The sequence below is a fragment of the Poecilia mexicana genome, unplaced genomic scaffold (genome assembly GCF_051168715.1).
Source record: "Poecilia mexicana isolate PSO_F unplaced genomic scaffold, ASM5116871v1 scaffold_11, whole genome shotgun sequence".
Taxonomy (NCBI): domain Eukaryota; kingdom Metazoa; phylum Chordata; class Actinopteri; order Cyprinodontiformes; family Poeciliidae; genus Poecilia; species Poecilia mexicana.
In genome coordinates this window covers 21,487,324-21,509,375 of record NW_028263380.1, presented here as the reverse complement: position 1 = coordinate 21,509,375, position 22,052 = coordinate 21,487,324, and the positions used below count along the sequence as shown (strand labels likewise).

At 39.0% G+C, this 22,052-nt stretch overlaps 1 protein-coding gene across 1 annotated transcript; it reads right to left on the bottom strand.

Annotated features, from left to right (window-relative positions):
- Positions 1 to 132: 132 nt before the first annotated feature.
- Positions 133 to 21,855, bottom strand: LOC106934232 (phosphatidylinositol 4-kinase beta-like). Its single transcript, XM_088010404.1, has 14 exons — positions 21,586 to 21,855; positions 16,356 to 16,833; positions 14,990 to 15,471; positions 13,577 to 13,987; positions 10,109 to 10,336; positions 8,840 to 9,085; positions 8,475 to 8,581; positions 8,029 to 8,133; positions 7,495 to 7,618; positions 6,863 to 6,976; positions 6,601 to 6,752; positions 6,041 to 6,173; positions 5,847 to 5,967; positions 133 to 4,969 (listed from the first exon to the last, which is right to left on the bottom strand). The coding sequence occupies exons 2-14, from the start codon at positions 16,816 to 16,818 to the stop codon at positions 4,788 to 4,790; spliced, it is 2,868 nt and encodes a 955-aa protein (XP_087866530.1). The 5' UTR covers positions 16,819 to 16,833; positions 21,586 to 21,855; the 3' UTR covers positions 133 to 4,787.
- Between the last annotated feature and the right edge of the window lie 197 nt (positions 21,856 to 22,052).

The window sequence follows — 22,052 nt, the reverse complement described above, 5'->3', positions numbered from 1 at the left end:
GTATTTAGCTTTAACTGAAATTTTTAATATCGTTTCCAATAAACATAAGAGGTTTTAATCTGTTTTGTGGTAAAATACCCTGAAAGATTTTCATGTTTGCCTCTTTTTTAGTCAAAACCAGACCAAAATGCGTTTAGGTTCGACCAAGATGTCTTTAATATATTTAGTGACATGACAGAAAGTTAGAAACAACAAGGAATCCTTTCAAACGAAACATATTTAGAATAAATGCACTTAAAGTTTCACATTGAAAGTGTGTATAGCTGATGAAAGGAACAGAAGGCAATGAAAGGTTCTGGATATCGGAGCGAGTCCGTAATAAAACTCGCTCAGATACGTTCAGATATTCGATATAAAAGCACTTCTGAGGGCTAAAAACATTCATCCCTCTGGTTGCATTGATAAGTTTGTTTGCTCTGTACATATCAAGGCATCTTTCTTACTTTTCTTTTTTACATGAAAACATTCACACAGAAAAGATATTTCAGTTGCTGATCTGGTAAACTTTAGTCACAGCTATGTATAAAGTAAGAGGCTTAAAGTTAGCAGAAAGTAACATGATGCTTTCACAACAAATCTGTGCTTGTCCTTCAATAGTGGTTAAACCAACAAAAACAAAAAACATTCAGGAAAACTGGAATATCAGTCGCCTTTCAGCACCTTCGGCTTTATGCCACGATGTTCGTCCAGAGAAAGAAACGTTTGAATATTTCTGGAAGAGATTCACAGAAAATATGGCTGGGAAAATAAATAAAACACACGAAGTGACCTAAACTTGCAACGGAGCAAGTTTAGGACTAAAACCAGGCATTAGTCCTGGTTTTCACCACGAAAATAACGAAATTTATTTCTGTCCGAGATAAACTTGCAGGAATTTAACCAAGTTTAATTTTATTAAAGTTTAAAAACTTTTGAGGAGGAGTTTGATTCATTAAAGAGGAGATTTAAATATTTGGTGCCTCAAACCTAAAGTTTAGTTAACTTTGTCCTTGCTAGCAATTTAGCATTAGCCAAATAAATAGAGAATAAATGTTTATCAAGCAAAAGATGAATTTACCATGTAGAAGTTAATATTTTAGTGAAAACATGAGAAATATTTTGTCATTTAATAAATTAACTGAATGTACTAATGTTAGCTGCTGTTAGCAGATGCTAATTAGCATTTTTGTAACAATGTCTTCAGTTTCATTTCATTAATCCAGATTATAAAACTGTTAAATATCAACGTTGAGCCGTTTTATGACTTCACGACGAAAGTTGTCAACTTTCAGACAGCTAGCTAGCTAGCATGGTAAACAGGCTAACACCTGTAGGGCTACGCTCGCCTTGTTCACTCATTCAGAATAAAACATAGTTGGTAAAATTTGGGACATTTTGATGAATTTATCATAAAAATGTCTGACTAACCATCAAAACGACGATGATTTGGTTGAAGTGAGACTTTTAGTCATTTTGCACTGTTGGGAGTTTTTAGCTTTTCTTCAACTTTTTTAGAAATGGTGGAAAAAAATGGGGGACAATATAAAAGCTACAATTATATATGATTAAATTGGATTATATTCCAGATTTTTGCAACTGCTCATCTGCATAAACACAGAGAATGTAACTTTTACACAACAGACATAAATTTGATTGCTTATAGAGGTAGTAAGGGGCTAAAATGGCAAAGACATGAATTGACTTGGTAAATGTCATTATATAATCTTCACTATGCTAAATATAAACAATATTAACCATAAACTGACCATGAACCTTTGCAATTTATGGTAATGAGCTGCTACATTTAATGTTTTCTTATATTTGATGCAACATGTTGGTAGCAAAATTTAAAAATGGCCTAAAGCCGCCAGTCTGTTTTACAGTGAATGAGAGAAACATTCAAACTCAGCCCAAAATCTGCCAGCAAGTCGACCAACTTCTAAATTTTCATTAATGTTAGTAAAGCATTTTAACTAAAATACTAAACCACATGAGGAAACTTTGTTGTGTTGTATAAATATTGAGTTAATACTTTGTGTTCGGGACTCTGGAGTGAAGTCGGCGTAACATTAGATGAGCCTGAAGTTTCTGCTCATCAACACTGAAAACAGACATCACGACATTTTCATGGACAAAAGAAAGCAAAACAAACACTTCGACATGTCCAGAAAATCCCTCGTCACTTTAAAAACCCTTTTCGCTCCTCGATACGGACGATCCTGATTGGTCAGCACTGGTTAGAGGAATGTGTTTTAACCAATCAGGGAAGAGAATGTGGAGCGTTCAATTCACAACACTAATGTAATTGTAACAAGCTAGGCTATCTGTTGACGTAGCAGGCAGCTAGCAGAGTCGAGAGCGAGCTTCGATTTCATCTTTTCTTTCAGTCAATGCTTTAAATTTGAGCTAATGTTAGCATTTTCCCCAAAACAAAATAAATCTGATAAGAATAAAAAACTTGCGTAGTTATTCCTCTGAAATTTGGTTTGGACCAGCAACGAACAATGACAGCTTTTGCACCAGACAGCAATCACATCTGCAAAGTGAATTCAGCTTATTAAAGTTATTATTCCTTAAAAAAAACAAAACTGTAGTTTGTTACTTTTCACCCAAAATGAATGAAACATTTAGAGTAAACCATCTATTAATATTCATTTAGCTTATAGCGTCGTAGCAAAACTACAACAGCGTTTTAGCGCCTTTGTAGATAGAAAAAAAAGGAGTAAATTTAGTAAATTTCCCCAAAAAAATTCTGAAATTTTCTAAGAAAAAAAAACAAAAAAAAAAACTGGGTAATTTCTAAGTGTGAAAAGTCGAAAATTTGCTAGGAAAAAAAAAATTTTTTTGAAGAAAAAACATGGAAATTTGTGAGTTTTGAAAGTTAAAATTTTGACTTCTGAAACATTTTTTTCTTCAAAATTTCTGGGGCGGGGAGGTTTCAAGCAAATTTTTGACTTTTTAAACTCTTAATTTCTTCACAATTAACCTAAAATACTATATATATATTATTTTTTTTTCTATTTACATTGGCTCTAATATGCTGTTGTAGCAAAACCTTTCGCTTGTTAAACTCTTTTCCTTACAAGTGTCGCCCTCTGTTGGCCACGAAACAAAACACAGCTTTAAAACTTTGCTTCCCTTATCAGACGGGGAGGCTGATGATGTTTTCCATCTTTTCCACAGTCACTTTGCGTTTTAGGTTTAAATATGATTCTTTTCTAAGAAGTCGACGCTTTAATTCTTTACTGTTAGTAAGTGTGCAGATTTTGCAGTTGTGATGTTTGTCTGGTGACATAAATACCACTGTGAGGAATCCCACTGAGACAAAACGACTCCACACACCAAGTAAAAGACAAAAAAAAACAAAAAAAAACGTATTCAAGTCTCTTTTCCGTCCCTCTGCTTATCCAGAGAACAAATCCAGAAATTAACACCAACAACCCTCAGCTCCTGATGTGCTTTTACCGCGTTAGTGTTCCTGTTCTGTAAGAACAAATACCGATTCATTTCCTCGGTCACTTGCTGGTGTTCGCTGCCCAGTTTGATTTTCTCAGATGCACTACAAAAAACACAAAATCTTCCCAAGTATTTTTAGTTTAGTTTCTAGTGCAAAAACCGTAGTGAAATAAGACAAAACTAACGTACAGGTAACTTTTCAGTACATTATAAGAGCTTGTTTTATATAAATAATTCTGATTTAAAAAGTACTAATTCCATTGGCAGATTATATTATTTCACAGTCAACTGGAACTGAGCCGTTACCTAGCAACCCCAGCCAAGCCCAGCTGGTTACCTAGCAACCCAGTTCTAGTTCCACTGGCAGTTTGCTTTACATTTTCCCCATTTTATAAATGAAATAATCAGTGGAAGGTGTGTTTTTTCATCAAAATAAGTGAAACAAGCTCCTATATTTTGCTCAAACATTACTTGTAAGTTAGGACACTTTAAATAAAACAAACCTAAGATATTTGCACAAGATGACAAAAATGCAGAGTAAGATTTTGTGTTTTTTGTGCGATTTTCAGCTTGAAAGGGCTTGCTAGTATTTTTAGGTTTGAAGTGGTCTAAAGTTTCCATATAAATAAATCTCTGGATATTGTTTTTGCTTTACTACTACAGGGTTCGTCTGGGAACAACCGGCTGATATAATTTCTTGCAGATTGTTAATAAGCGAACCATAAACTTTTTCTCTTTTTTGGTCATTTTCTTAAGGCTAAGAAATTATTTTCAACCGAGTTCCTCTGTTTTCCAGTCCTGAAATCTGCTGATATTACATAGAGTTGTGGTATTTTGTAAAGCACTTGATTCGTTTCCGGGTCAGGCGGTTCGTTGTTCAGATCGAGCCCAAACAGAACCGCTGTTCAGTCGTAAATCTCACAAGTTTGGAGTCCAAATTACAGTTTGCAGATCGAGAAAGTTCCTAAAAACAAACGACAAAATCCTTCATGATGAAATGATCGTTTCACAGCAACAGCTTTAAAACCGCCGACTGGTCCAGACATCAGGACCGGCAGCCTGCGGGTTCTGGTTCTGAGTCGAGTCCAGTAGAAGTGGTTTAGGTCCAGCAGCACAGTAAACTCATGTCCGATGCCGTCTGACACGTTTAGTGTTTGTGATCCGAAAACGATCCAGATGCTGCATTTTTCCAAGATCCGAACAAAAGCCAGATCAGATCCATCCGATTCCAGAAGAATCACAAAATCCAGTAAATCCAGTCGTTGCCACGGTAACTCCTGAATCCCAAACAGGAAGTGGCAGCAGAGGTGTTTTTTTTTTTGTTTGTTTGCATTTTCCGCTGGGGTCACAGGTCACATGATGCCGTTGGTGACGTACTGGAAGGAGTCGTAGAGTTTTGTGGTGATGGAGCGCATGGACCCGTCCACCAGCTGCTCGACCAGCAGCTGGAGCTGCTCCTCCGTCAGGGACATGTGGAAACGCTCCTTCAGGCCCCGGATGGTGCTGGAGCCGTGGAAGCAGGGCAGGTGGGAGCCTGGACCGAAAAAACCCCCCGAGACATTAAGGAGATCCATTATTCAAAATTCACATTTTGAACATTTTCTGTATTTCCATTTGCTTCTAAAAGCAGCCAAAGTGCTTAAAATAAACCACCAGCTGTTTCTGGTGTCTGGAAAACGAGTTGTGTCGAATCAAAATCTCCGTAATGTTGAGTCATTCTGAGTCGTTGCCTAGCAACCCAAGCGGAATTCCAGCACGTTTCGTTTTACCGCTGTACAATGGCTGCTGGAAAAGACAAGCGTTTTGTTGCTGACTCATCATTAAGAAACCACTTGCTGCATTCTTGTTGATTTAGCAGGAGGCTCTACTTCTGCTTTTCAAAGACAAACGGTTGTATCTTTTTGCAGCTATTTTTAAATTATTATTTATTTCATTATTTTACGTTTGAAAATGAACATTTCATATGTTGAGATATACAAAAGATTTTGTTCTTAGTTGGAAGAACAAAATCATTTCAGAGCCACAGAAGGACCCCGGGCCACACTTTGGACACCCCTACTTTAAACAATCTGATTAAGATACATTTATTCCCGTTTTATTTAAAATTCATTACATAAAATTTACTTCTTATTCTGATTGCATCACTGCTGTACCTTGGTACTACTAGCTTATTTATTTAACTCCTTGAAATCTCTAAACTGATTCTTGGACGATAAAGTAATTAAATCAGTTAAATCAAAGTATTTTATGGTGTTTTTTTTTTGTTTTTTTTTTACAGCTGAAGTCATAAAATGGGGTTTTAATGAGGCTTAAACAAGTCGCTGTGCAGTAAAAGAGGCTATAAAAGCAGCTGCTTCATAACTGTGGTTAATATTGCACAGATAAAAAGGTGCTGCACGTTTTATTTTTACCTTGCTGCATGATTTCGACGATCTGCAGCACCTTCTCCATGTGCTTCCTGGCTGCAATCAGACCCTGCAGCATCAGCATCTTGTAGTAAATAAACATGTCTCCATCGAGGCCGCCCATCACCTGGAAACATCAGAGCAATCTGTCAAAATAAAAGCCTTTCCAGTTCAATAAACTGGTTCCCAGCTCCACTCACGTCTACGAACTCTGACGTGAGTTTGAAGGCGGACGTCTCGAAGCCGAGGTTCCTGGGAGAGCTGGAGAGGATGAAGCCGAAGTCGATGTGGATGATGTGTCCTTCAGAGTCCAGCAGGATGTTCCCGTTGTGTCTGCCAGATCACAGAATCCAGAGCGGGTCGATCAGAACCAAAACACGTCAACCGGTTTCTTTATTATTTATTGCATATTGGCTGTTATACTCCTAATTTTACAGTTAAGGAGTTATTTAGTCTGCAGCATCAGATCATCATCGGCTGCAGGGATTTATTTCACAGAGTGAGCTATTTGTGTTAAATCTTAACGTTTGAAGATTTTTTCTCATTAAAACAATTTTCGTCTCGTAATTAAAGACATTCTTCTGGTAAAAGAATTTTACCTTTATTCTGATTATATTCTCATAATGAAACAAAAATTCTTGTAGCGTGACACTAATATTCTGTCATGCAACTAATAAAGGCCTATATTTCGTTTGTAACATGTTATTTTAGAAAATAAAGTGACAAAAAACCCCAAAGCTGAATTTCTTTCCCTGCTCACCTGTCCTTGACCTGCAGCAGGTAGCAGATGAGGCTGTACCCGGCGCAGCTCTGGACGAAGTTCCTCTGAGCCGTGAGGAACGCCTCGGTGGTGAAGCTGCCGTGTTCCTGCAGGAAGTAGTCCAGCAGCGACAGCTGACTCTGCTTCCTCACCTGAATAAGACAAACAAAAATCAGTTTATTGTTACATTATCGTCCACAGAAACAGTTTGATGTGATGAAATGTGAAGCCTGGGCTCTGTGCGGGTCAAAGGTCGGCCTACCTGGTGCAGGGAGACGGCGTTGAGGACGGGCTCGATCATCCCGCTGTCTGATGACATCACCAGGATCTTGTAGGGTTTGATCCACAGAGGAACTCGCTCCTGCTGCCAGATGGACTGAAAGTCACACAAAAACGTGAAGACCAGGCAGATGCTGCAGGCCTGCAACTGATCATTGCTTTAGTTATCAATTATTCTGGTGATTAATCGAATAAAAACCCACTGCTTTAAAAAAAAACATTTTAAAATGTACAAACTTTTTCTGCAGCTGAAAAATATTACCAATATCCTGAGAGGCCTGAAGAGAGGTTAAACAGTATTTAATTTTAAGAATTTATTGACATTTTAACAGTTTTATCAATACAAACGGCCTTCTAAGAATATTCATGATCTTGATTTGAGTTTGACATCCTAAAAAATGTGAGAATAATTATCCTTCAACTTCACAGTAATGAAATATTTGAGTCGGTTACAATAAGAATTAATATGAGTTCCCAATAAAACACATTAAAGTTGACAAACTGAAAACACTGAAGGTATTTTTATTCTCCCTCCTTGAGCTTTTTGATGGATCTGCTGAGCGGTTTCTGTCCAGGTGTAAAGCTATGAGGCTCAGGTGAGTTTAACTGGTTTACCTGCAGCTGCTTGAGGAACTGGTAGGCCAGCAGCTCCTGCCTCAGGTCGTCTCCACATTTCACGATGACCGACAGCAGCCTCCAGTTGGGCAAGTGGCCGTAAGGAGAGCCTTCTCTGATCCGCCTGACGGCACCACAGAAGAAGAAACTCAGGTGAGGGACAGTTTGGGTTAGAGCAATGTTGACTTACTTAACCCATTTAACAAACACCAACTTAAACGTGCCTGCAGTAACTTCTAAATACAAACAACCTGACATTAAAGTATCGTTGTCGTAATGAAAAAGGTGTTTTTTGTAAATGTGCTCAGCCAAACTCAGAGCGTTTTGGGTTAATTACAGGTTTTTACAGTAAAATGATGAGAAACACATGGAAATAACATAAGGAGTTGTGACGCTACAGCTAGCTCATTTGGTGAGCTAGCTGTAGCATCGATCGGTCATCGATCGGTGAGCTAATGATCGGTTGTTTACATGCAGTACCCAGCGGGCCACTAGGGGGCGCCCGGGGGCCACAGTTTGAGAAGGAGGACCAACCTGACTTTCTCCTCCCAGGGTTCCTTGAGGGCGACGGCAGACGGGTCCTCTGGGTCTCTCCTGAACGTGGTCGGAGTCTGAGCGAGGTTCTCCGACAGACGGCGTCTAAAAACAAACATGGAGGCAGAAATCAGACGACAACGCTTCACTGCCTTCTAGAAACACCAAAAACTGTTTATTTTTACCTTAGCAGAATATAGATTAATCTCAGAAACTTAACATTTGTAATGGAAACGCAGCTACTGAAGCATTAGCATGAAAAAATGTGGTAATTTGTTGATTTTAGGTGAATTTCTGGGATCACAGAATGGATTTATTTATATAAAATTTGGCTTCATCCAGCTGAAAACCAAACAAGGCTCTATTTATGAGTCCCTCTGGAGTCAGGAGGGCCACCTAAAGAGCCACAGCGGGCCGGGTTTGGCCCGCGGGCCTCGAGTTCAGACCTGATGTCTCCAGCAGCGATGAAGACGGGCTCCTTGCTCTCCAGGCTCGTGATGCTGTCGACAGAAAACTGGCTGATGTTGTCGCTGCTGCTGGTCTGAGCCTCTCCCTGAAAAAATAAAACTTATTTATGGTTTCTCCTGAACAAACCGAGGGTTAATCCGATTAATCGATTATTGAAATAATCATCCACTAATCCATTAATCGTTAAATCTCAAAAAAGGCGATTTTCTCAACACAATTATTAAACTAAAACTGTACAAAAATATAAACAATCTGTTTAATTTTTGTCTGTAAATCTGTTCTTACTAGAACTCAGGTGGCAGTTTTAGCTCCAGTTATCCATAGTTAATCTGCAGGCCGTTACCTCCACCTGCAGCTGTCCGATGTCGTCGGTCGCCCAGGCGTCGTCGTCGTTGTCGTAGTTCGGCACGGTGGAGAAACTTCCTGCTCGGTGCTCCGAGGTCATGCTGCTGCCGTTTCCGGGCGTTCCGCAGTCCAGGTTCTCCGCAGAGCGCGCCGAACGGATCCGGGTCTCCGGGATCCGCGTGGGAACCGGAGACGTTTCGAAGCTGTTGCACTCCAGGACCTCCACGTAGATGATGTACGGCGCCTGAGGAACAAATACACAACAAAGGTTTTTAAATGCATTTTCACAAGTTTTCTAACAAACTTTAATGGATTTCAGCTGATTTTTATGTGGCAGATCAACACAAAGTAGTGGACAGCAGTGAGGTGGAAAGAAAATGATGCTGGTCTTCAAACATTTACAATAAAAAAGCTGAAAAGTGTGGCATGCACACCCAATATATTCATATCCATTCACGTCCATTATTCTTCAGGTTCTAGGAAAAACATCAAATTTAAACCATTTCCAGTGAATCTTTTCTGGTTGAGGCTTTAATCTAAACCTGTGGATATCTGGTTTGAGTTCTGCTGGATTTGAGTTTCTCAAAACCTCTAACAGGTTTTATTCTAATGTCGAAATGATTCGTTTTAGATGATGCCAACTCCCACCTGCAGGTGGCAGTATTTCTTACTTCTGATACACTGATGCTTATTTGAATTCAAGTTAAAGTTTTGTTGTTGTTTTTCAATTATCAGGCAAATTTATTTTCATCATTTCAATTTGCGCAGGTTTATGGTTAATAGAAATCCAGCTATTGAACATTGGATTGAAGTGATGCTAACTCCCACCTACAGGTGGCAGTGTTTCTTACTTCTACTACCTGGTGCTTTAGCCAAGTTGTGGTTCATCATTGATATGGAGAGTAAAAAAAGTCATATTTACTGTCATATGTAAGCACAAATATTGCAAAATATCTCAACTGATGTCACAAAATCTGTGATTTAAAAAATAAAAACATAGCAAATTCCTTGAAGGACAGATTAATGTTTAAAAAAATAATTTAATTTTAAATGAAGGGACAGATAATTGTTATTACTATAACAGGTTGATAATGGGTTTTATCAATTATGGCAGAACCGGCCCTTTAAGAACATTAATAATCTTAATCTGGCCCAAAATGAGAATGAGTTTGTCGCCGCTGGTTTAAATGTTAAAGGAAACCTCAGACACCTTGTAGCCCTGTGTTTTACTTTGGGACGTCAGAGTAAAGGGGGCTTCTGAACCGACCTTGTCCTTGGAGTTGAGGACGACGGCCTGGGTGTGGGGGACCCTGCAGACGTGGTGCTGGTGCTCGGCGGTCGGTAACCAGACCCGGGCCGGCAGCTTGTGGTTGAGCAGCGACAGCTCCGAGATCAGCCGCTGCGTCTTCTGCTCCTTGGTGGGCAGCGTGGCCAAACGCTTCCCGATGCAGAACAGAGACTTGACGAACTCCCTCTGAGGACGGAGACGCTCCGGCTGCAACGGGTTCAGATTCACAAAGAGGAACCAAGACATCAAAGAACGACCCGATAATCCCTGCTACACCTCTGTAACGCCACATGAACACAACAGTTCCAGGGCTTTGAAATAGAAAACAGTTTTTAAAATGGAGTAAATTTCCACCAAAACAAAAAAAAAAAAAGAAAAAACAAAACAAAAAAAAACCAAAAACGAAAAAAAAAAAAACTTTTTTTCTCAAAAAATCTGCCAGAAAAAAAAAAGTCAAATTTTGAGACAAATCTCAGAAATATTCTAGAATTTCAGAAGTTGGCAAAATTTAAACTTTTGAAACAATTTCTGAGTTTTTCCAGCAAATTTTCAACTATTCAAACTCAAATGTTCCTGTTTTGTCTAGAAAGATTCTGAAATTAATTCAACATTTTTTTCGACTTTTCAAACTCAGAAATATCCAGAAAATTTATGAAATTACAGAAAACATTTCTGATGTTTTTCTTGAAAATTTTCAAAACTTTTTTATAGAAAACTATATTTCTTTACAAAAGTTTCTAAAAAACTTATGATGCATTTATTTGCATTAATTTAATTGGTTCTGTATCAATTATTCAATATTCCATCAGATGTATTATCTATTGATATTGATTACGTGTTTATTGCAATATATATTGGTATTGATTTATTGTCCAGCCGTAATTCATGACGAGTTTTGTATATTCTACAATAATTAACACAAAGATGTATAAAAATTTACTGCAAATAAACTCACTAATCAGAAAGATGCAGCAGCTAAAATTATCATTTATTTCTGTTTTTTATCCTTAACATCTCAGTTGTTTCTACTATATTTTTACATTTATTGAGACACTCTTATTATTTTATTCAGTTATTTTACTTGCCTTTAAGAGTTGCTATTTTTAAAAATTCATTGTGCTTTCTTTTGTGCTCGATGACAATAAAATGCGTCCTGGTTAAAGTGTTTTTACATCATTTGATTGAGACCAAACAGGCAGAAAGCCAAACACTGAACTCAAATGTACTTTAGGTAAAATAACTGTCAGCAAACATTGTAATATAAAAATTATCTTGGCTCCTTTTTGTTGCAACATCTTCAGAGTGCCACCACACTGATCTAAAATGATAAGAAGAAAATGTGCAGCAACCAGAAACAGGAAATTAACATCCGACAAGTCATTTAATTATTGCTCAAATGTTAATTTTCATTTTTTTTAAAAAAGAGAAATCTCGCTGGTTAAGAGTAGTTTGCATTTGCATCATGAATATTTCAAATGGAGTCTGGCATCTGTTGCATCTGCGTCCTGTCGCCGTAAGCAGACACTCGTCTTATCAAAACCCCGCCACCTCCTCCGCTCCGTCTCCACGGCAACCACTCCTTTCACAACGGCTAGTTTATGTTGCTTGGCGGCGGCGTCATGTTCCTCTCCCCCTGAACTTCTCTCACATTGTGCTCCAGTCCACTTTCATCTCTTTGTGATGCAAAGAGACAAAAGAGGAAGTTTCAACAATCGAGCTTCCGCCTTTCGGGAACAGAGAAGAACTGCGTCCTGTAGTTCCCATCAGCATTAAACGACAAAGCGTTGAGAGAAAAGGCATCACCAAATCGGAGCGAAGCTTTAAAGTCAAACTTTGTGAACCAGGCGTTCATTTGACGTCAGAGGGACGGGCCTTCCTGAAGCCCGGCTGTAAGCAAACGTCTGGCGCAGCTCGGATTGTGTTGCATCAACATCCAGTTGGACGCGGCCGTCTCCCAGCCAGGCTTCCGGCGCGCTGCGTTCTCTTTTGCAAGTTAAACAAGCTGAACCCGAACGTATCTGCTGACAGCCGCAGTCCGTCATGTCAGCAGCAAACATTCCTAACGTCTCAACGTCTGCAGCCAAACTCAGAGAAAATGTTTGACTTTCTCAGTTCAATGCCTCGGTTGGTTACTCTGTCTAATCTGCACCAGAATTTCTTTCTAGTTCTGCGAAGGAAGCGAGATCAAAATCAAACAGAGCAGCTTTTCCTTATCGGCAGTTCAAAAGTTCAGCTGCAGAGAATAAAGAAGCCTTATTTCCCAGATTCAGTTTTTCCAAACCAGAATCGACTAATAAATTTCAGATGAAGTGGAAAATCAGAACAAAAATGACAGCAGTTGTTCTTTAAGTAGGTATTTTCTCCACCACGTCATAGAAAACGTCTGGCTCTGAGCTGTGACCGAGCTGCCAGCCTGGAATGTGACAACACATCTTTTATCTTTTGGTTTCTCTGCAAACTTTGACTGGAAACCAGTTTAACCTTCCTCATTTGACTTCACATCGTGTTTGCTTCTGGCTAAACCCGTCTGTGTCCATTAAAAACCAGACAACCATCAGATTTTCCTGCTTTGGTTGGATTGTGTGGGGTTTATTTTGGATGAGTTTGCTTCAGAATCAGTGGAGCTTTTAGGTCATCTGCAGATTCTGTGCAACATGAAAAACATCTGGAATCCAAACCGACAGCATTGCCACCACAAAATGTCTGCAACACTTCCTCGATATTGCACCAATGTAAAAAAAACAAAAAACAAAAAACACATTTTGAGGAAATGTAGTTAATAATTAAACTGCACACAATAACTACATTTAATCATATTTTCAAAATTACTGACAGTTATTGATGATGCTGTGGAACAAACTGTGGAAAAAAACCACATTTCTGATAATGATGCTTTAAAAAACTTACTTTAACTAAAATTTATTGGGGCAACAATAAATCAAAATTCTTATGATAATAAAATGCCATGATAAATGACGACCGCTAGCAAGGGCTGGACAATGTGGCTGATAAACATATCGCGATATAAGCGATTCATATTAGTCGATATCAATAATTATTGATTTTAATTTTAAATATTTATCAGTTTTAGATCCATGGGATTGTTTTTGGTTTTATTTTTAAGCAGTTATGAGGCACAGCAATGAAACCTTAAACTGCTGCAGTGCCAGTTACTCAGCAGGTCGTTGCTAGGTAACCAAGGAATGAGTGGGTTGCTAGGTAACCAGAGTGAGTGAGTTAGCAGACTCTACCAACTTAGCTTAGCTGGCCTTGACAGTTTAAACAGCTAAAGTCTTTCCTCTGCCTACAACTCCCAGAATGCTCTGCAGTTCTGAAGTTCAGTGAAATTACTGAACATTATCTGTAGATATTGATTGTTTGTGGTGATTTACTGGTTGTTACTGACTCATCGCAGCAGAAACCCGTCCTGACGTGACGACCTCTCACCTCTTCATGGACCGCCTCCACCTTCGGGTTGCTGCCCGTCCGCCTGAGGCCAGCGCCGGGGAAGCCACTCGCCATGGTGGCGTCGGACTTGGATCTCTGGTGGGTCCTCCTGGACGGAGAGACGAACACGTCCCCCTGGTCGGCGCTGTCTGGGGAGCCGCAAGCGTCCACGTTGCTGCTGTTGTGGCGGCGGTGGTGGTGGGGCGGCGAGGGCAGCGGGCTGTCGGAGACGGACCCTGAAACGGACGAAGGCTCGTCCGACCGCGGCTTGAGGTCGTCAGACAGGATGAGCTTTCTGAGCTTGGTGCCTCTGGAGTGGCGCTGCGTGGAGATGTGCATGTCGGAGGAGTAGGCGCCCAGCAGCCAGGCGGACAGCAGGGAGAAGGTGATGCTGGACCTGCAGCGGTGGACCTGAGGGACAAATCTCAGGGTTAGCTTCCTGCAGATGTAGAGTCATAACTTATACTGAGCTCCATTTAAACCAGGATTTATTAACCCAAAACGTTCATAGTTATGGTATGAATGAATAAAGATGTAGAAAATTAATTTTAGGTTATTCTGAAACACAAATGCACGACGGCTTATCAAGCCCATTGTAGATGGAAATATACATGTTTTTCCTGCCAAAGAACTAAAAAAAATTCTAAAAGAAAAAAAATAAAATAAAATGCTCAGAAATTTGTGAGTTTCAAAAATCAGCAAGAAAAAATATATTTTGAGACTAGTCTCAGAAGCTTTCTAGAAAAAAATTAATGGAGATTTTCTGAGCCTGTAAAGTCAAAAATGTTCAACTTTTGGAAATTTTTTGATTCAAAAGTCAAAAAAAATTTTAATCCCAAATTATCAGTGTTTTTTTTTTCTTAGAAATTTTCTACTTTTGTAGCTCAGAAATTTCTTTTTTTTGTCTAAAAAAAATTCCTTGATTTTCCCCTCAATTTTCAGACTTTTGCAGCTCCAAAATTTTCACCTTTTAAAAAAAAATTCCTGAGATTAAGCCCAAAATTTCTGAGTTTTTCCTCTTAAATTTCAGACTTTTGCAGCTCAGAAAGTTCCGAATATTTTCTTAAAAATTTTTTAGATTAATCTCAAAATTTTTAATTTTTTGGCAGAAATGTACTCCTCTTTCCCTGCTTCACTCCATCCACAATGTCTGTAGCAGAAATGAAAAACTGCTGTGATCGCCACCTTTTGTAATGTCGGCATAAATGTAATAACGTGGCAGAAAGAATAAAATCAAGGATTTTATTACATATTGCAGCTTTAATGATGTTTTACTACATTTTGATGCCACATTTTATTACATTATTCCATATTGTGATGTCGTGACATAAAGCGGCGTCACCAGGTGTGTGCGTGTGTGTGTCTGTTGCTGTGTGTGTGTGTGTCTGTTGCTGTGTGTGTGTGAGGACTCACCAGGTAAGGTTTGATGGCGTCGCCCACCTCTGTGTCCATGTGGACGTACATGTTGAGGAGCTGCGGCAGGTAGAAGTCCACCTCCCCGTCCGGGAAGCTGAAGAGCCGGTTCCCGATGTACGCCTGAACGCCCGGCTCCTTCGACTTGTACAGGTAAGAGATCGCCATGGAAACGTCGAACAGCTTCGACTCGAACAGCCGCAGCAGCCACGACTGCTTGGAAGACGACGGCGAAGGCGACTCGGACGACGCCGCAGGAGGCGTCTGCTTCTGGGCGGCAGGTGTCTCTCTCTGTCCTTCGTCGTCGTTCTCCTCCTCTTCCTCTCTGATGGAGCTGGTGTCGGGGTTCATGTGCCACGGCGGGCCGCAGCAGTCGGTCGTGTCCGCATGCTTCTGGTCGTCTTGCTGCTGTTTGTTGTCGAGCAGCTTCACTTTAAGAAGAACTTCCTGACAAGCCTTGAGCGCCACCTCTGGGTCAATCACTGGAAGAAGAGGAGGAAGTAGATGAAGATCTGTTAGCAGCTCGTCTTCATCACATTCATAAAGTCGGTTAAATATAACCGCAATAAAATGGTTTATGCAGGCAGTCATAGAGAAATAATGTTCAAAATTCAAGGTCATACTTTCAACATTTCATTCCAACTTTTAAAAACGTCAAACTAAATATGTAAATCACAAGCTTAATATTTAGTTTAAAAAAATAAACATTTAGCTTTCAAATTAAATATTTAGTTAATATTCAGTTTAGATGATTTAGTTCACACTTTTGCTTCCCACCAAGAGCATGCAATATTTAAGTTGCTTGATAAATATCAACCTGGAAAGTTAAAGGTTTACCTCACAAGTCTGATTTTCTGAAAGCTAATTTGGGTATTAGCTAAATATTTAGCTTGAACCTCAATATTCAGCATCTTAGCTAAATATTGAGGTTCAAGCTAAATATTTAGCTAGAATCTAAATATTTAGCATCCAAAATGAATTATGAAGTCTGTCCTTCAAAAAACAAGTTGCTAGTTGAGGCCAAAGTACCAGACAGAATATTTTAATCATCCAGTTTTTGGTAGAAAAACAAACAATAAATCATGCAAATGTAAATTATTGACTTAGTTTTAGTTTTTCATGTGATTAATTGATTTATTGCTTATTTGGACAGCCTGATGTTTAACATGTCTTATTTTCATGACTTAAATTAATTTGGTTTTAGAGCTACAGCCGTCTCAAATCTAAATAAATCACTTCATGCTTTCTGTTTATAGCTAAATATTATCAGCTGGGAGCCGTAAATCTGGACCTTCGTCCTGGAGGAATTAGTTTACGATCCGTTTTCATATCAGACGGAAACTTTAATCTGTTTGGAAGTCGTTACCTTGATCGACGACCAGGTCCATCTCCATGGCGTCCTCGGAGATGACGTCCAGCAGCGGGCTGGGGCCCCGCTGGTCGCCGCCGCTCGACACGCCGCTGCTGCCGATGCCTTCGCTGCTGCTGCCCAGGCTGCCGGTGCTGCCGATGCTGCCGCTGGGGCTGGAGCTGCGCGGGCTGGCGCTGGGGGACGACGGCTGCTCGCTGAGGGGCGGCGGCGGTGGCAGCTGGAGCTGAGGGCGAGGATGATGATGGTGGTGGTGGTGATGGTTGGGGCAGTCTGAGGAGCTTTCAGAGCAGGAGGAGGATGTAGAAGACGAGGAGGAGGAAGAGGCACTGGAGGGCGAGGAAGGACAGGAGAAGGTGGTAGGAGAGGAGGAGGAGGTTGGCGGCGGCTGGGCAGAGTGGGCGGGGCTAATGTGGAGCGGGCGGAGCGCCGGGGATAAGGAGACCTCGGTGTCGGCCATTTTGGGGAAAAAGGCCTAAAAAAAGAAGAGAAAATTTAAATTCTATGGCTGTATAATATATTACCGGGTAGTAAGTAGCAACATTCGCTCAGTTATTTAGTTTATTTATATGAAAGAAACGATCAGTAAGACACGAGAAAACATACAAATTCAAATAAAAAACTAATATTTAAAAATTACATCATCAGGCAAACCAAAATATAAAGTTAAGTGGAAATTTTGACAATAATTTATAATCAAAAACCAACAAAATCAAAATAAATTTTTTTCAAATCAGTTTCTGTCAATAAAAAACTGATGAATCTTTGACAAAAACTGCTGTCTGTGTCTGGCAAATTATTGGTTAAATATGTTTGTTTTTTATTCAGTGGGTAAAAAAAATCCAGAAATTTTACTCAAATAAGAGTAGAAATACTTCATAATGACATTACTCAGGTAAAAGTAAAAAGTACAGCATAGTAAAAATACTCCTAAATGTGATTTTTTTAGTTACTATCCGACTCTGGAAATGATCCATATCTGTGATGCAGCATCAAACATGGCCGGAGGCGGGACAGGAAGTCCTCCATCCTGCGTTGGTGTGCCAACGGCGTGACGCAGGCGATGTGCTTCACCATCATCCTCATCCTCCTCCCTGTGTGTCTGCAGCCTGAGGAGGCGTCTTGTTTCTATTTAAATGTTTCATCAGTCACAGCGCGCCGCTCCCTCACATTTCTTTTTGTTTACAGATCACGATGCCTCGAATGCCTCCGAAAGGCTGAAAAAATAACATTTATTTTGATTTGGTGGCATTTTAAGTCACATTTTCAGACGCAGCTTCACTATTTTTCAATATTTTTTGGTGAAAGAACCCAGCAAATAAAACTGAATTTTTAAGTCTTCCTCAATTCTTTCTCTCCACACACCGAGTGAAACCCACAACTGTGATTTATTGACAAGTTCATCAGTGAACGCCTCTTGCTTTTCATTTGTTTTTGATGACTAAGGATGTTTTCACTCCTGACAATCCAGTAGACTCGGTTCGATTGGAGGCTAAAATTCTCATATTTGTTATATTTTCAGCTGCTGCGGTTCACTTTCACACTGTGCTGTGCGAAAAGAACCAGACTGATTGATAAACCTGTTCCCCTCCTCGCCTGTGGGGGCGCTGCACCAGGAACCACTGAAGGAAACGACACTACAACCTCAATACGTAAACAAAAATGGAGTAGAGTCAGATTTTAGCAGTTGTAGGGTTTCTCTTTTTTCTTGAGAGGTTTGTGTTTGTTTACCCTCTCTCTCTTGTCCATTAACTTTTATATTGATTTTAGGTATGAAGCGATTAATCAGATTAATCAATTGTTGAAATGTCAACTAATTTAGTAAGTTATTAATTGCTAACTTGAGCATACAGGCTAAAAAAAAAACTCTAATTGAGCCAAAACTGCACTAATATGAGCAATAAAAATGTATTTTCTTAAGAGGGGCCTGAATTGTTTATTTGCATCTTTTATTTCAAATTTTGTATAAAACAGGCTTATGTTGTTAAATGAAAAATCTACTGATTTTGCCATTTTTTAGTCCGATTAATCGTAAAACGCCACAGGCTGTTTCTTCCTGGCACTTCCTGCTTTTTGAACTGTATCGTTTTTAGGTAACTAGAGTTTGCTTTTTCAGTCCAGATCAGAGTTCGATGGTGCGTTCACACCTTCCCAAACGAATCGGACTTTCTAAATAATCAAACTTGAGTTTGATTAAAGCAGGCCAAACAGGGCCGGTGTGAATGCACCCTAAGGGTCTTCATCTTCCTAAAGGAGTTCCTGATCACACACAGCTGAGCATGAGATCATCCCACTGAAGAGATAGTGTTGAGCTAACACATGACTGATGCTTTCCAGATGTGGAGGCTGTTGTCACGGTGACGTCGTTTACGCAGGGGAGTGCCGGCTCGCTGTAAATTGTTTCTATCAGATTTGTGTTTTGTATGCGCGCTGGGATTCACATCCTGCAGCTGTTTCTGATCGCCGCTCTCCTCTGTGACGTCTGAGGAGGAGCTCAGGTCTCACTGGCTGACCGATCCGGTTGCAGAACTCGGGTTCACGTTGCTTAATTAGCCAGAAAAATGGGGTGTAGACACAACCTGGCAAGACTCAAAATATGATTGGATAGCAGGAGTAGAAAATAACAATTTAAAGGGCTTTTTTGAAAACAAAGTGGATGGTTTTTTTCACAGTTTAAAAAATTAAAATTAACCGTTTAGGGAGGCAGCACTTCAAACTAATTCTACATTTTAGATCCGATTCAATTCGTGATGTAAAAAGCATCCTAAACTGTGAGCAGAAGATTAAATCGGTCAAAATTTAAGATCTTTAAGTTAAGGTTGAAACGATTAATTGTCATTAATCTATTATTTGAATAATCTATGAACTCTATACAAACTTTAAAAATTGCCACTTGCTAAAACAACAACACAGTCAGAGCAGTAATTAAGCCAAAACTATACAAAGAATATATACTTTTATATTTAAGATGAAAAACATTCCTCATCTGTAAATATGTTCTACCTAGAACTCAACTGGGATAGTTTTTACCTTCACCTGGTTCAAATTGCGCAAAAAATAAAAAATTTAAAAAATCTATTAGGCACCTTCTGATGTCCATTAATTAATCCACAAAATTGTATTTTAATGCATTTCAAATATTGTGTAAAAAGGCCAAAGTTGTTAAATGAAAAATGTGCCAAATTTTATCTGATTGATTGTCACAATAACTGATAATAATATAATATAATCAATTATTAAAATGCAGCCTTAGTTTAAATCCAAAGTGGATGTGATTTCAGGAGCTGCTTTGAAGCTTCACACAGGGAAGCGAATGATGAAACAGTTCAGAGGTCAAGGGCTGAGACTTATTCGAACAGACTCGGTGAACGCAGCGTCCTCGCAGTGATAGAGGGGGGAGACGTGTGCGGCTCGGGGCAAAGTGTGACGTTTATCTCTGCTGCTCTGAGGAGAAACACAACGATCCAGCCGTCACTTCCACTCTTTATCAGGAAGTAAAATCCATGTCAGCCAGGTTCCTTTTTTAAAAGGCCCACAGAAAACAGACCCTCCTAAATAAACACGGTCATACTGACAAACTTTACTCGTTTGTGGTGAGAAGCTTGTGTTCGTTTTACCGTCTCTCTCATGATACTTTTATTTTGACTTCAGGGCTGAAACGATTAATCGGATAAATCGTTAATAATCATCTATAGAAATAACCATCAACTAATTTAGTAATCGATTAATTGTGAACTTGAAAATACAGGCTCAAAAAAAGGCCATTTGTTAAAAAACCCCAACATACTATGTTAAGTAAATTAACTATTTGAATGGAGCATTCAAGATTAAACACCTTTGTCTATATGTTTAAACTCATAGATTTTTAGAGTCGCATGGTTCAGATTTACTAAATTAAGGTCATGTTGTTGCATGTTTGGCAATAAAAAATGCATTTTCTTATTTAAAAAGAAAATTTAATTATTTGTTTATTTGAAACTCTTCTTTTTGTAATCTGATTAATCGTCAGAACAATCTATAGATTAATCAATTACTAAAATAACTCAGTCCAACTGGCTAAATATTACATTAAAACAAAAAAAATGAAATGTTCAAAACACTTGGAATGTGCTAGCCAAAAGTTACTACCCTTCAAATAATCGTTAGCAATAAGAATATTGTAAACGCTGATATTCCAAAGACAATATGTACCTCTAACTCTTACTAAGGTAATACTGTTTTAAAACTACTTCTGTTACTTCATAGTAGAATGACAAAACAATTTACTTTCAGATTATCTTTCTACTAATGCTGTAATGTTGCTAGTTTTCAGTTAAATCCCTCTGTAATGCAAACAAGCAACGAGACTCGGCGCATAAAATGTTATGTTATTTGACTCTTAACCTTCTTTATATTTAAGTAAGTAAACCTTAAATTATAATCAAAGTAGAAATATGAAAATCACTATGAATTAAATGGTTTTTGACACAACATGCAGTTTTTGACTAGAGGCCATTTTATTTGGATCGCTAGGAGTTAAAACGAAGTGCCGTATTCTAACGGTCACACCTGCTGTGGTTAAAAAAGGTGGGAAATGCCATGGTAACCACGTCCCGTGGCCGGATATGGTTAAAAACTTTCACAATAAAGCTCATGAATATGCTTCTAAATAAAAGTCGCCTTTTTACGAAGGATTTCAATTAAGAGATCCTTTAAAAATGCATTTATAAAAATAAACATAACACTTACTCTTTCTTTGTCAAAATTAAGAGTTAGTTTCAAAATTCAAACTGAAAAATGACTAAATAAAATACATATTCTTAAAACTATTATAGGAATATTTCATTTTTATGGATTTGTTGTTTGTTTTTTTTTAATCATTTTTTATAGTAAATAAGATCCATGCAGAGTTCCATATAAACCCACAAGAGGATATGAAAATTTGAGGATAGAAATGTCGTTTTGAGAATTAAAGATGTTAAAGTGCGTCTTGTGAAGATACAGGAGTGTGGCTGCCAACAGGACAAGAGGAGGAGGAGGAGAGCCGCTCCCTCCTGATGAAAACAAACTGGAGGAAGGAGGACGATAGCCGGGCTACAGAAGGCCCACACCCGTGGATTTTAACGACGGGGCAGCCGAAGAAGCCGCAATGCTAACAGCGGTTTAACGAAACTAGCAAAAACAGAACCAGAACTAAAACTGAAAAAGTGAAACGTAGTGAAAATACCGAGGGAAAGGGGGGACTTACCCGGCTACTTGAGCGCCTTCACTCCGATCAAAAGCTCCGATACACAAGGTTATTATCCAGTTTTAATCTTTATTAAACCCCCAGTTAAGTCCCGGTATTTAATCCAGGTTGTGGTGCGGGTTCTGGTCCGTATTTTTAGGCTCCGTCACGGTCCATCTGCTCCGGGATTCCGTGGCCTGGCCGTTCACGGCTCCCTGCTTTAAAGAAGCAGTGACGCAAGATCCGTAAAGACGACCGTTGCGTACAGGCTGCAACTTCCGGTAAAATTTACATAATAAAAGCATATTAAAGTACTGCTATACGAAAAAATATAAATTGTTAAACCGAAATAGATTAAACTAACAAAATGAAAAAGATGATTAATTCATAGATCTACATCATGTTAAATTATGAATATTAATTCTCTCTTTGAAAGATTAAAAATATATAGAAATATCTAAAATGGATTCTAAATGGAAATCTTAATG